At 41.5% G+C, this 15,050-nt stretch overlaps 1 protein-coding gene across 1 annotated transcript in view; it reads right to left on the bottom strand.

Annotated features, from left to right (window-relative positions):
- Positions 1-15,050, bottom strand: part of dnah1 (dynein, axonemal, heavy chain 1) — a 357,521-nt gene that overhangs the window by 287,902 nt on the left and 54,569 nt on the right. The window contains exons 12-13 of the mRNA XM_059944450.1: positions 5,085-5,235; positions 1,515-1,708 (exon numbers count right to left, since the gene is read on the bottom strand). Of these exons, the coding sequence (XP_059800433.1) occupies positions 1,515-1,708; positions 5,085-5,235 (345 nt within the window). The remainder of the gene's footprint in view (positions 1-1,514; positions 1,709-5,084; positions 5,236-15,050) is intronic.

Here is a 15,050-nt window from a genome sequence, read left to right as displayed (position 1 = left end):
AACAAGAAACCTACAGCACAGTACAGGCCCTTCAGCCCACAATGCTGTGCTGAACATGTACTTTCTTTAGAAATTACAAAGGGTTACCCATAGCCCTTTATTTTACTAAGCTCCACATACCTATCCAAGTGTCTCTTAATAGACCCTATTGCATCTGCCTCACCAGCAGCCCATTCCATGCACTCACCACTCTCTGCATAAAAAAAACCTTACCCAACATCTCCTCTGTACCTACTTCCAAGCACCTTAAAACTGTGCCCTCCCCATGTTAGCCATTTCAGCCTGGAAAAAAGCGTCTGACTATCCACACAATTAATGCCTCTCATCATCTTATACCTTTGTGGAGTTGCTTGGAATGTTCTTTTGTCTTCATAGTGTAGTTTTTGCCAGGATACTGACTCACCAGCAGTTGGACCTTCCAGATACAGGTGTATTTTTACCACAATCAATTGAAACACCTTGTCTGCTCACAGGTGATCTCCATTAACTACTTGTGTGACTTCTGAAACCAGCTGCACCATTGATGATTTGGTGTGTCATAATACTTATGTAATCAATTACTTTATGTCTTATATTTGTAATTAATTTAGATCACTTTGTAGTGATCTGTTTTCACTTTGACACAAAAGACTTTTTCCGTTCGTCAGTGTCAAAAAAAGCCAGATTAAATCCAGTGATTCAATTTGTAAAGCAATAAAACGTGAAAACTTCAAGGGGTGTAAATACTTTTTATAGGCGCTGCAGCAGAAGGATTAGACCACCTGGCCCACTGAGTCCACTCCACCATTCCATCATGGCTGATTTTTTATCCCTCTTAATCCCGTTCTGCTGCCCTCTTCCATTAATATTCGATGCCCAGAAACCATCAACCTCCAGTCCAAATACACCCAATAACCCGGCCGCCACAGCCCGAGGCAACACAGAGGGTTGCAAGAGTGTGGAATGAGCTGCCAGCACAAGTAGTCCATGCGAGCTTGATCTCAACGTGTAAGAGAAGTCTGGATAGGTACATGTATAGTTGGGATATGGAAGCTATGGTCTTGGTGCAGGTCGTTAGGAGAAGACAGTTTAAATGATTTTTGGCAGGAAATAGATGTGCCAAAGATCCTGTTTCTCTGCTGTACTTCCCTATGACTAAAAGCACCTGCTGCATTCAAATGTTTTTGCTTCCTTCAGCTGCTAAGTTTCCACAGTCCTTATCCTCATGTTTTAATAAATGCATATTTTAATATGAAATACATTTATACAAAAAATCTCTTGTGAGCAGATTTTTCCCATAACTGTCACAGCAGAACTCATTAAATTAGATTTAGTATATTCAGTTTTCCATTTCCCTCACTTGGACATGTCAAACTACCAATGGCTGTCAAACTAAGCTCAGTCAGCCTCACTCAGAGTCAGTATAGAAATCAAGGATCTTTCTGCTATGTAAGATCCAGTATTCACATACATACCAAACAAACTTACAGTATAAACATTATTAATAAAAATAAATGTGATATATGATCACTGACCTCACATATTTTTCAATATCCAAATCATTGAGTTCAATGAATTTCTCATACTCCTTGGCGTAGCTATTCATGGGTATCAGAGCTTTCTCCATAGCATTTTTTATTGTATTATGTAATTCTTGAACGGTTGGCTCATTGTGCCATACAGACTCCAGTAAAGGTGTTCCACTTTGAAACATCTCCTCTAGGATAAACTAAGCAACATAATTTTGAAATATTACGGCTTCAACTATGGGAACTCTCACATATACAGTACATTCACTTACTTGATCAATATAAATTATGCCAGGAGCCTGTAAACAGATTCACTAAGGGGAATGAGGGGAAAGCTATATAAAAACATGAGGAATGGGACACTGTAATGAAAGGGTCACTCAACAATTCAAAAATAGCTTATTCCCCTCCACTATTAATTTTTTTGAATGGTCCATGAACCCATGAACACTATTCATTATTCCATTTATTTGCATAAAGCTTACTTGTTTTTGTAATTTATAGTAATTTTATTACATTGTACTGTACTACTGCCACAAAAATAACTAATTTTATGCCATATAAGTCAGGGATAAATGTGATTCTGATACTTGTTCACAGTGCTAACAGTGTTCCAAGTATATATTAATGAGAAAACTTAATATTATTCCACTGTGGTGCAGAAAAGAGTGCTGCTGCTTACTGTTCCAGATATTCAACACTAGCCTCAGTGCTGCCAGTGTGGAAGATTACATAATTCCCCATGACTATATTGGTTTTCCCTGTCTGCTCGAGTTCAATGATCCGGATAGACAAGATTAACTGTCTATTGTAAATTACTGGTGGTGCTTGGGAGCAGTAGGAAACTGGCCAATAGTACTGAACTATGGAGCTGAAATTCATCAATAGTTTAACAAGAGCATCTGAGGATAATTTTTTTACTTGGTTAGCCTTTTAAGGGAATGAATTAACTTCAAGTTTCATTCACTTGAAACTTATTAACAAGACTTTTCCAAGTGAATGAAACCTGAAGCTAATATTGGAACTGTATTCTATAAGATTCATGATGTAGATTTTGTAAAACCAGCTATGAAACAATGAAACTCTAAAAATGTCCATTCAATGAGTCAACAGTTTAAGTGCATCTCTGCACCTAATTTCTGTAATAATGGAATTTGTAGGATAACGATCATATTTGTAATAATAAATAAGTACATTTAACATCAGAATTAGCAGGAAGGCAGCATCAATGAGGAGGGAAACAAAGTTGATGTTCCATATTAATGGCTTTAAACATTACTGGAAAACACTGTAGATGAACCAACTTTTAGGCATACAAAGCCAGATAAATGGTGCTGGGGGGTGGGGAAGTGTGAAATAGGAATTCAAGAAGGGAAAAAACATGAGAAGTCCGTGATAGCTTACAGTGTAGGAGTTCCTACCTTCCCTCACTTTTAACATTATAATAAGAAGCTACCCAACTCAGGCAAAGTCATTGTTCACATTAAGTTTAGATTTTGTAGGATATATTTTTAAAATGTTTTTATCATCTTTCCCTAATTCACCCCTTACCAACTAATGTAAAACATGAATCATTTTTGTGATGAAGTCCCACATCATTATCCTCATCTATTTCTACCAGATTCTTCTAACCTACCAAGTAAAGCTTTCACTATCCTCGGCCACATTGATATGTTCCCTATCTCTGCACCACCACCACTAGGTCATACCATGGGCCACTAATCTGCCTTTATAATGGATTTCTTTATAATGCACCTTCTTCTTTTAAAAAACATTTCTTTAATAATGCTATCAATTGACTCTCATTATTCACATTTGCACCTCCCCATCTATTTTCAACCACCATCACTCCCATAAGATTCAAAGATGTTTGTCTCCATGATGAATGCTTGTATAAATATACATTCTTATCAATACAGTAATGTGGAAAGCAAAAAGGGTCTTCAAGTGCATGCAGTCATAATCAGAATCAGATTTATTATCGTTGATGTGACATCAAATTTGTTGTTGTGCAGTACAGTGTAGAAACATAATATTACTGCAAATTACAAAACGAAATAAAAAGTGCAGAGAAAAAGGACAATGAGGTAATGTTGATGGGTTTGTGGAATCTGATGGTGGAGGGAAAAATGCTGCTCCTAAATTATTGTGTGCGGGTCTTTGGGCTCTAGTAGTAACGAGAAGAGGGCAAGTCCCAGATGGTGAGGGTACTTAATGATGGATGCCACTTTCTTGAGGCACCTCTTCAAGATGAGATCATAGAAACATAGAAAACCTACAGCACAATACAGGCCCTTCAGCCCACAAAGTTGTGCCGAACATGTCCCTATCTTAGAAATTACTAGGCTTACTTAAAGCCCTCTATTTTTCTAAGCTCCACGTACCTATCCAAAAGTCTCATAAAAGACCCTATCATATTCGCCTCCACCACTGTTGCCAGCAGCCTATTCCACGCACTCACCACTCTCTGAGTAAAAAACTTACCCCTAACATCTCCTCTGTACCTACTCCCCAGCACCTTAAATCTGTGTCCTCTTGTGGCAACCATTTCAGCCCTGGGAAAAAGCCTCTGACTATCCACATGATCAATGCTTCTCATCATCTTGTACACCTCTATCAGGTGACCTCCCATCCTCCGTCGCTCCAAGGAGAAAAGGCCGAGTTCACTCAACCTATTCTCATAAGGCATGCTCCCCAATTCAGGCAACATCCTTGTAAATCTCCTCTGCACATTTTCTATTGCTTTCACATCCTTCCTGTAGTGAGGCGACCAGAACTCAGCACAGAACTCCAAGTGGAGTATGACCAGGGTCCTATATAGCTGCAACATTACCTCTCGGCTCCTAAATTCAATTCCACGATTGGTGAAGGCCAATACACCATACGGCTTCTTAACCACTGAGTCAACCTGTGCAGCTGCTTTGAGCATCCTATGGACTCAGAGACCAAGATCCCTCTGATCTTCCACACTGCCAAGAGTCTTACCATTAATACTATATTCTGCCATCATATTTGACCTACCAAAATGAACCACTTCATATTTATCTGGGTTGAACTCCATCTGCCACTTCTCAGCCTAGTTTTGCATCCTATCAATGTCCCGTTGTTAACTCTAACAGCCCTCCACACTATCCACAACACCTCCAACCTTTGTGTCATCAGCAAACTGACTAATCCAACCCTCCACTTCCTCATCCAGGTAATTTATAAAAATCACAAAGAGCAGGGGTCCCAGAACAGATCCCTGAGGCACACCACTGGTCACCAGCCTCCATGCAGAATATGACTCGTCTACAACCACACTTTGCCTTCTGTGGGCAAGCCAGTTCTGGATCCAGAAAGCAATGTCCCATTGGATCCCATGCCTCCTTATTTTCTCAATAAGCCTTGCATGAAGTACCTTATCAAATGCCTTGCTGAAATCCATATCCACTACATCTACTGCTCTGCCTTCATCAGTGTGAAGGTAGTCATGATGGGAAGATAGTCCACATCATCATGAATATATAACTATTAAATTTTCAGAATGAAGTTCAGCATTCAATTCTGACACAAAACATTATTAGGCAATATTACCTTTTCTATATGAGGAACAAATTGCGTGGCTGTGATGGCTTTATCAAATAGAGTCAGTGTAACAGCCTTAAATTTTTCCAATGGTGTACTAAAATGCACCTTGCCCTTATCAAGACTAAGGTCCAGAACAAAAATGGGCATCTTTTTTGGCCTGTAAAACACAAGAACAAACATTTTTAAAACTTAAGGAATCAACAAACTAAATTCAAAATGTTTAATGAAGTTCTACAAACATGAACAGATGACTCCACAACTCTCATAAGGACTGGCATCTGAATGGTTTAAAAAAAATATGTATATATGCTTCTCCCTCCTCCCATTGTTTTCCCTGCAACTTAATCTGAAACCGCTGTAAACTTAAATCTGATCACCTTATAAAGACAACTATAACCAACTGACTGTGAAGTAAATAATGGTATTTCATTGAAATTTCTAATGACTGGGGATTAGGAGTAATACACCGAACCACCTGCAGAGATAGAAAAATGAATAAATATCAGCCTTGTTTGAAGCACTTTTATACTATTTTTCCAGTTTGCAGCTGATTAATAATTCTGAAGTAAGCAGGTGATGACACCAGTCTCAATGAACACTTAATCCATCATAAAGGTAACAAAGCAGCTGAATGTTTGGCAAATGAAGTCGTGGCAATAGCCAAGAGTACATATGCTGTATGACTGTATGCTTGGATTGGTGATGGAGCGGGGTATTGGTGGATGGGTTCTTTTCTGACTGGAAATCTGTAGTAAGTGGTGGACTGCAGGCGAGTAATGGCAAGGACTCACCATTGTTGGGGAGTAATGGCCGGGACCAGAGAAACTTTGGGGTGCAAGTTCACAGCTCTTTAGAAGTGGCAACAAAGGTAGATAAGGTCATTAAAAAGGACATGCGCTTGGCATTTTAGGCCAGGGCATTGAGTATAAGAGTTAGTTAGTGTGGCATATTGCAACTTTAGAAAATATTAGCTACAATGCACTTAAAATATTGTGTACAATTCTGGTTACTACACTACAGGAGGGACATGGTAGCAATAGAGAGAGTGAAGAAGAGAGTCATCAAGATGTTACCTGGAATGGAGGGCTATAGTTGTAAGCAGAGATTGGATAGGATAAGTTTATTCATAGGAGCATAGGAGGCTCAGGGATGACCTTACAGAGATTTAAAGCATTGAATAGGATTGATGGTCTGAATCCTTATATCAGTGCAGGAGAGTCTAGAAATAGAGGACACATGATTAAGCTGAGAGAGGAGAAATTTAAAGGAGATTTGAGAAGTAAAACTTTTACACAGATATTGGTGAATAACTGGAATGAGCTGCACAAACGAAGTAGCAGAAGCAAGAATAATTACATTTAAAAGGCATTTGGACAGGTACTTAGATAGCAAAACCACAGAGCACAATCCCACAAGTGGGATTAGAATAGATAGGCATTACAGTTTGCATGGACAAGGTAGGCCAAAGGGCCCATTTCTATGTTTTACATTTCTGTGATTCTGTGGTGAAGTGACAGCCAGCTGAAAAAGACTGTTTATTGCAATTAAGCTAAAGTGTTGAAGCTTGATTCAAGGTTGAGTGAGAAAGTTTTAGCAGGCAAAAATAATTTATATCTGTGCAAAGTTCTTAAAATAGTAAAATGTACTCAGTTTCTTCACAATGGATTGTAATATAAAATCTGTAAACTTGTAGTTGCAACTGCTGGTAGCCAATCTGGCAGAAGTGCTCACCAATCACTAATGTGATGACCTTCTGTATACAGGCAGTCCCCGGATTACGAACAAATTCCGTTCCTGAGTCCGTCTTAAGTGGGATTTGTACGTAAGTCGGACAAGTACATCCGGTATTATTTAGTGTCAGTTAGTTAAACACTTGTCTTAGTATATAGTATATATTTTTACCTTTCTATGCATATAAAACACTTAAGAAATGTATGTATTCCAATAATTAAACCACTGCGTAGCTTAGTAATAATTGTAGCTTTCATCAGGGCAGGGCCTTTCACATGCTCCATTATTCTCACTTTATCCTTTAAAATTGTTCTGATCGTTGACCGACTGTAGCCTAACATTTTTCCAATGACCGATGGCATTTCAACTCTTTCCAAATGCTTTATTATTTCCACTTTATTTTCAATAGCGATTGCTTCCCATCAACGGAACAGAAACAATGTGGGCGGAGGGTCCTGACCTCCGCTGGGCCCTAAGGACCACCGCACTGAATTTCCCCGGGTCCTAAAGTCCACTGCACTGAGACAGGTTAAATGGGACAAGTGGGGGCTGTGCTAGGTTTAGGTATTTGATCCTCCACAATATTCCGCATGGAAATTTAAATTGGAGGTAGCAGTGGGTTTTTTTTTTACGAGGTCGAGTTGCGAATTTGACATCAACCCGGCAAGGATGCTACGGGAGTCACTGGATTGAACTCAGGAACCTCCGTTCTTGAGCCTGGCGCTGATCTCACTGTGCCGCCAGCCGACAGGAATGGTGGGGGGGGGGCAGGGTCAGGGTGAATCTTGTTGAGAAAATTTTACAAATTTACACACTCAACACAGTGTCAACGGCAATGACTTAAAATGGCAGATGGCGTCGCGATCTGACTTAAAATGGCAGACGGCGTACTCCTTCCTCGGTTTGTAAGTACGAGTTGTCTGTAAGTTGGATGTTCGTAACTCAGGGACTACCTGTACTCCATGATATTCAGCATGTAATCACCATTTTCGGACATCCTGCCATAGAGATGGCTACTCTTTCTTGGTAATCCAGTCAGCAGCGCCATTTATCAACTCAACAATCAGCAGAAAGGACCTGAAGGTCTTTGTCCTGATATCTAGTAATTAGTCTGCTAGTTTCCGTTAACTTTGAGTGCATTGGATTGTTCAAAAGGTTTTGTTTACTTTTAATTGTATGAAACTTATCCAAAGCTGCAAGCTGTGGATCATGATATACTTCCATATCTCTATTTACATGGAGACTACTATTATACATAAAATTTGAAAAATAAAATTTGGCAATGAGCTACTTTGTCTTTCTGTTTTCATATGTAATATGAATCTAATCAGTAAGACTGAAGTTATTTACAGTGGTGCTGCTTGTTACTATTTACATTATTACATACTATTGATTAAAGAGAATTAAACTCTAATAAATTCACTGATGAGACATGCAGAATAAGAACATAAAAACATAATAATATATGCCATTAAATTTCTCAGATCCACTCTATCATTCAATGAAATTCAAACTAATATATGACGAAACTTCAGACATTAACTATACTTTGTACCTACTTTTTATATTTTAGGTAACAAATTCCCACAGACTTTTAACTCAAAATTAATATTGACTTAGAATCCATTGTCATTTGTGGAAAACACCCAACTTCAGCTCTCGACTGACAAGGTCAGGAAACTAGAACTGGAGCTGGATGCACTCCGGACTATCCAGAAGGCTGAAACCCTCATAGATGAGACTTCTAATGAGATGATCATACCCAGAGTGCAGGCTTCAGTAGTAGACGGGTGACCACCAGAAAAATAAAGAGAGTAAGCAGTTTGTGCGGGGTTCCACTGTGACCATTTCCCTCCTTCCCATTTGGATACTGCTGGGAGGGAGGGGGAAGACCTGTCAGGGCACAGCAACAGCAGCCACAGAGCAGTGGCAATGTAGCTGGCTCTCAGGATCAGCAAGGAAGGATAAAGTCAAAGTAGAGTGATAATGATAGGAGAAACATAGAAAACATACAAACGATACAGGCCCTTCAGCCCACAAAGCTGTGCCGAACCTGTCCCTACCTTAGAACTGCCTATGCTTTACAGACAGACATACTTTATTGATCCCGAGGGTACCCATGACCCTCTATTTTTCTAAGCTCCATGTAGTCATCCAGGAGTCTCCTAAAAGACACTATTGTTTCCACCTCCACCACCATTGCCAGCAGCCCATTCCACGCACTCACCACTCTGTGTAAAAAACTTACCCCTCTGTACCTACTTCCAAGCACCTTAAAACTATGCCCTCTCGTGCTAGCCAATTCAGCCCTGGGGAAAAGCCTCTATCCACATGATCAATGCCTCTCATCATCTTGTTCACCTCTATTAGGTCACCTCTCATCATCCATTGCTCCGAGGAGAAAAGGGCGAGTTCACTAAACCTATTCTCGTAAGGCATGCTTCTCACTCCAGGCAACGTAAATCTCCTCTGTACCCTTTCTATGGCTTCCACATCCTTCCTGTAGTGAGGCGACCAGAACTGAGCACAGTACTCCAAGTGGGGTCTGACCATGGTCCTATATAGCTGCAACATTACCTCTCAGCTCTTAAACTCAATCCCATGATTGATGAAGGCCAATGCACCGAATGCCTTCTTAATCACAGAGTCAATCTGCGTAGCAGCTTTGAGTGTCCTATGAACTCGGACCCCAAGATCCCTCTGATCCTCCACACTGCCAAGAGTCTTACCATTAATACTATATTCTGCTATCATACTTGACCTACCAAAATGAACCACCTCACATTTATCTGGGTTGAACTCCATCTGCTATTTCTCAGCCTAGTTTTGCATCCTATCAATATCCCACTGTAACCTCTGACAGCCCTCCACACTATCCACAACACCCCCAACCTTTGTGTCATCAGCAAATTTACTAACCCATCCCTCCACTTCCTCATCCAGGTCACTTATAAAAATCACGAAGAGTAGGGGTCCCAGAACAGATACCTGAGACCACTGGTCACCGGCCTCCATGCAGAATATAAGTCAAAATAGTTAGGAGGATAGATGTGAGATTCTAAGGCCATGAAAGAGACACTAAGATGCTGTGTTGCCTCCCAGGTGCTAGGGACAATGATGCCTCAGAGCAGCTTCAAAATATTCTCAAGGGGGGTGTGAGCAGCCAGAGGTTGTGGTGCACATTGGCACCAATGACATAGGTACAAAGGGGGAAGAGGTCCTGCGCAGTGAATATAGAAAGTTAGGGAAGAGGCTGAAGAGCAGGACATTCAAGGTAGTAAACTCCAAATTACTCCCAGTGCTATGTGCTGGTGAAGACAGGAATGGTTTTATAGTACAGAGGAATGATTGGCTAAGGAACTGGTGTGGGGCAGGGTTTCAGTTTCTTTAATAATTGAAACCTTTTCTGGGGCAGGGACAGGATGCTCCTAAACTGGGGAGGAGCCAATACACTGAGTTCAAAGCTGAATGACAACTCCTGCAATGTCGCTGGTTCTAACCTGTATTGGATTCATCAGCTGTGTGGTGAGGAGGAGCCTGCTGCATTGGTAACAGCTTGCTCTCCATATTGTACTCTCCTGGTTTGCATATCGACCCACTGCAACAATACAGACTGCTATAAGATGCAACATCCATAGTCAACCACGATTAATGGAAGGCCTCAGTACTGGTCTCCCATTATAGAAAGGGTGTTGAGGCTTTGGAGAGGGTTAGGCGTGCCTGGATTAAAGGGCATGTACTATAACGAAAGGTTGGACAAACTTAAGTTGTCTTCTCGGCAGTGACAGAGGCTGAGGCGAGATCTGATAGAATTTTGTAAGATTATGAGAGCCATGGATAGAGTAGTCAGGCAATATCTTTTTCCAAGAGGTTGAAATGCCTCATGCCAGAGGCCATGCATTTAAGGTGAGAGGGGATAATTTCAAAGAAGATGTTAGGAGCAATTTTTTTTACACAGAGTGGTGGATATCTGGTATGAGCTGTCTGGGGTGGTGGTAAAGGCAAAAACATTAGAGTCTTTTAAGAGATAGGCATATGAACGTGAGGAAAATGGAAAAACATGAACATGTATACGCAGAAGAGATTAGTTTGGATCGCCATTTGATTTAATTGGTTTGGCACAATACTGTGGGCTGAAAGGCCTGTTCCTGTGCTGTACTGTTCTATGCTCAATGTTCTAAGACGTCGCAGTTTCAACAAAGCGCCTGTGACAATCACAAAATGTGGGGGTGAAATTTTTAACTTTGGTAGGAAGAAATGTAAATTATGTTTTAAAAGATGAGAAATATTTCTATTCAGAGAAATCCCCAAAAGATTTGGTGTGCCATTGCAGTAAACAGTTAGGACAAAAAAAATAACTTTGTGTAATTTGATGCTGATGTGTAAGTATGTCTGGCTGTAATTACAGGACTTCGATGTACTATAAACACTGTGGAGCTCTCTTTGTCTAAAGAAGAATATACTTCCAATGAGAGCTCACTAGATTGATTCCTAGGATAAGAGAGTTTCCCTATGAAATGATGAAAAAATTCCATTGAGTTTAGAAGAATTAAGATGATGTCAACAAAATATATCAGTTTCTTCAAAGGGGTGAAAAAGTACATGCAGACAGGATTTTATTCCAACTTAGGGAACCCAGGTGTAGGAATCAGCTTTTTGGGATTGAGATTGGGAATTGTTTCAGAAGGTAATAAATCATTGGAATTCTCAATTTTAAATGTACAAGGTAGAAACCTATGGTGTATTATAAATTTACAAGGTATACACCTTGGTGTATTAAAGGATACGGTGAAAGATGGAAAGTGAATCTCAAACATGATCTTATTGATTGAGAGAGAAGGCCCCCTTAGCCTGTAGCTCATTGTGCTCTCTAATTTCTTTTATCCGATGGAAAAAGACAGCAAAGACCAAGGCCATATGAACGTTGGGATAAGACTTTAAGCAAACTGTTGCTGAATCAGGAACCAATATAGATTAGTTACTTTGTACAATAGAGACCAGCAGATGGATAAGATGTAAACTATGGAAGAAAAGCCATGAAAAGCCAACTAGGAGAGGATTAGGATATGCATAATGATGCAGGAGATATCAGTGGAGAAAGTCCGAGACTCTATGGCCAGCTGAGTTAGAACAACTGAGCGCTTGAGATATTACTGATGGAGTCCTGGGCATTATACTTGATCATTTCCATTGCCACGTTCATTTATAAAGCACCTTTAAGGGCACTAGGATATTTCACAGGAACAGCATTGTGGCGCACCGGGGGCATGGTTGACAGCTCACTGCAGCATTCCTAGCAGCCAGCACTACTTATTGTTCTTGTTTAAAAATTTGTTCATGGAATTATGGTGAGATATTCAAGTTCATTTGTTGTTCCGTTTTACCTCTGGTTATACACTTATTCACTTGTGTGCTTGTGGGTCACCCTGCTTGTTACCAGGATGTGTAATTAATCACTTCCCCCATCTGTATGTGACTGAGTTGTTCTCTCCCCGGATCATAGTGCTCAGTCTGATTTTGTCCTTGTCGCAATAAAAACAGCAGTTGAGCTAAGTGAGCTTTTATCATCTGTCATCATGGACCAAATTCTTGCCACATTGATGTCAGGAGTAGGATTAGATATTGACAGCAAAATTTAAGAGCTGTGGCATCAGATGGAGCGCCTTAAGACCCAGGAAATAAGTCTAGGGCAGAGAGGACAGAAGTGATTTTAGTGCCCCCCCCCAAGGCATTCCTGCATTGCCCCACACACCACTAGTCTGGGTTTGTGTCATTGAGGTGGAGGAGGAAACTGACAAGAAGTAGTCTACGAGACAGGTTAGACAAGCACCACGCTGGCCTTGCTGTGTGCCACAGGGCAATCATGTGACAAGGCAGGCCATGTGGCCTTGAACTGCCCCTCTCCAGCACCATGCCACAGCCTCACAACCAGGTGGTGCGAGAGGGAAATGGCACTCAAGACCTCCAGCAGAATCCCTCAGTTGTTGGGCCATTTGGGTGAAGAGCAAGGCCTATATGTGGACTGTGTGGTGGAGGGCATCAGATGTCATGCGTTGGTGTACATGGGGTCAACCATCACCATCAACCTTCCAGGTGTCCTCCCCAACACAGACCAGCCATCCCCGCCTGAATGGACAATAATGGCGGTCCAGCTGGCTGTGGTCACTGGCAACTGTGTGGCGATGAGAGGAAAGAATGCATCACAGTGGAGCACAAGGAAAGAGTGCATCACAGTGGAGCACAAGGAAAGAGTGCATCACAGTGGACATCCGGGAATCCTGCATCATTAGCCTGGACCTGCTGTCCCGCTGGGTGGGCATGTGGAGATATGCTTGGGTGTTCACTCTACCTCTCCAGCAGGGCAGCTCCAGGAAGTGGACCGGATGGACACCCCAGTGCAGCTCACCATGCCCATTATCAGCACTGCTGTGGTATCCTCCAGCAAGACCACCCAAGCAGTGCGAGAACCGTGGCAGTGAAACAGCAAGGGCTTGGATCAGGACCAATGGCAGCAGCTGAAGGACTTCCTGGACCATCGTCTCCATATCTTTGCAGCCAGGAGCAAGGACTGCAGATGCACAGGGCTGGTGCAACACCACATTAACACCAGGGACACCCAGTCCATTTACATGCAGCCTATGACCTGGCCCTTGCCAAACGCCAGGCAGTGGAGCAGCAGATAACAGAGGTGGTAGTGGCTAGCATTATCGAGCCCTCCGACAGCCCGTGGGCAGCCCCAGTGGTGTTGTTCAGGAAGAAAGATGGGTCATGGTGGTTCTGCCTAGACCAGGGGTCGGCAACCCGCAGCTCCGGAGCCGCATGCGACTCTTTCATCTCTGTGCTGCGGCTCCCTGTGGCTTTGGAAAATAAATTATGAGTATTTAATTAAAATGTATTTTATGTTAGTTTGTTAGTTTTTGAAATGTAATTCTAAATTTGATTATGGTGATCTTGTACAATCTAAATAAAACGTGATTTTTGTCGTTATTAATATACGTCACCACTGCCAATGCTTGACACCCGCCAGTGAGCGATTTCTTTAATTTTTCGATCCAAGGTAGGCTAACTATGGAAAATTCTAAAAAAAGAAAAGTGACTGAAGAAAACAGAACGTTTAATGATACGTGGGCAGATTCATTTGCTTTCACTGCTGACAAGACTGGTTTACCGGTATGCTTAATATGCAATGAGAAACTAGCAAACAACAAAAAGTCAAATGTCGCAAGACATTTCCAGAATAAACACGCAGCCTTTGCTCAAAAATATCCGGATGGAGATGAGAGAAAAAAAGCCGTTTCAGAACTGATGCGGAAGGTTGATCTGAGTAAAAATCATTTCAAGAAGTGGATGAAGTCTGGAAAATCAACTACATATGCTAGTTTTGTTGCCGCTCAGGAAATAGTCAGGCACGGGAAGCAGTTTACAGATGGTGAATATATAAAAAAATCTTTCATTAAGATTTCAGAACATCTATTCACGGACTTTAAAAACAAGAGCGAAATTGTGCAGAAAATCAGGGATATGCCCCTCTCTGCAAAGACTGTCAAAGACAGAACCATAAAAATGGCAGTAGACATCACAAGACAGCAAATTAAAGACATCAATTCAGCTGTGGCCTACTTGATTGCCTGTGACGAGTCTAAAGACAAAGGTGATATTGAACAAATAGCGCTGTTCTGCCGGTATGTAAACTCTGCCGGGCCACAGGAAGAAATGATTGAGTTGATACCTCTATAAGTCCAAACACAGGGGGAGGACATCTGTGAGGCTGTCTTGAATTGTTTAAGAGCCAAAGGAATAAAGACCACCCACCTGGTGTCAGTAGCTACTGATGGGGCACCAAGTATGACAGGAGTGCACAAGGGATTTGTGGCTTTACTGCAGAAGTCGCTGGACAGAAAGCTGCTGACTTTTCACTGCATCTTGCACCAAGAGGCACTGTGCGCTCAAACATTTCCTCCGGAATGCACAGAAGTAATGGATGTTGTCATTCAGATTGTCAATAAAATAATGGCAAAAAGTTTAAATCACCGTCAATTCCGTTTGTTACTGGACGAGCTGGAAAGCGTGTATTCTGATCTCCTGCTGCACAACAAAGTCCGGTGGCTGTCCAGAGGGGAGGTGCTGAAACGCTTTGTCATGTGTCTGGAAGAAGTGAAAACTTTCCTGGGCAGCAAAGGGCTCACCTTTCCTGAGCTGGAACAGCCAGAGTGGCTGGAAAAGCTACACTTCATGGTAGAC

This window comes from Hypanus sabinus, chromosome 19 (assembly GCF_030144855.1).
Source record: "Hypanus sabinus isolate sHypSab1 chromosome 19, sHypSab1.hap1, whole genome shotgun sequence".
In the NCBI taxonomy this organism is placed as follows: Eukaryota; Metazoa; Chordata; class Chondrichthyes; order Myliobatiformes; family Dasyatidae; genus Hypanus; species Hypanus sabinus.
This window is presented reverse-complemented; position numbering and strand designations above follow the sequence as displayed.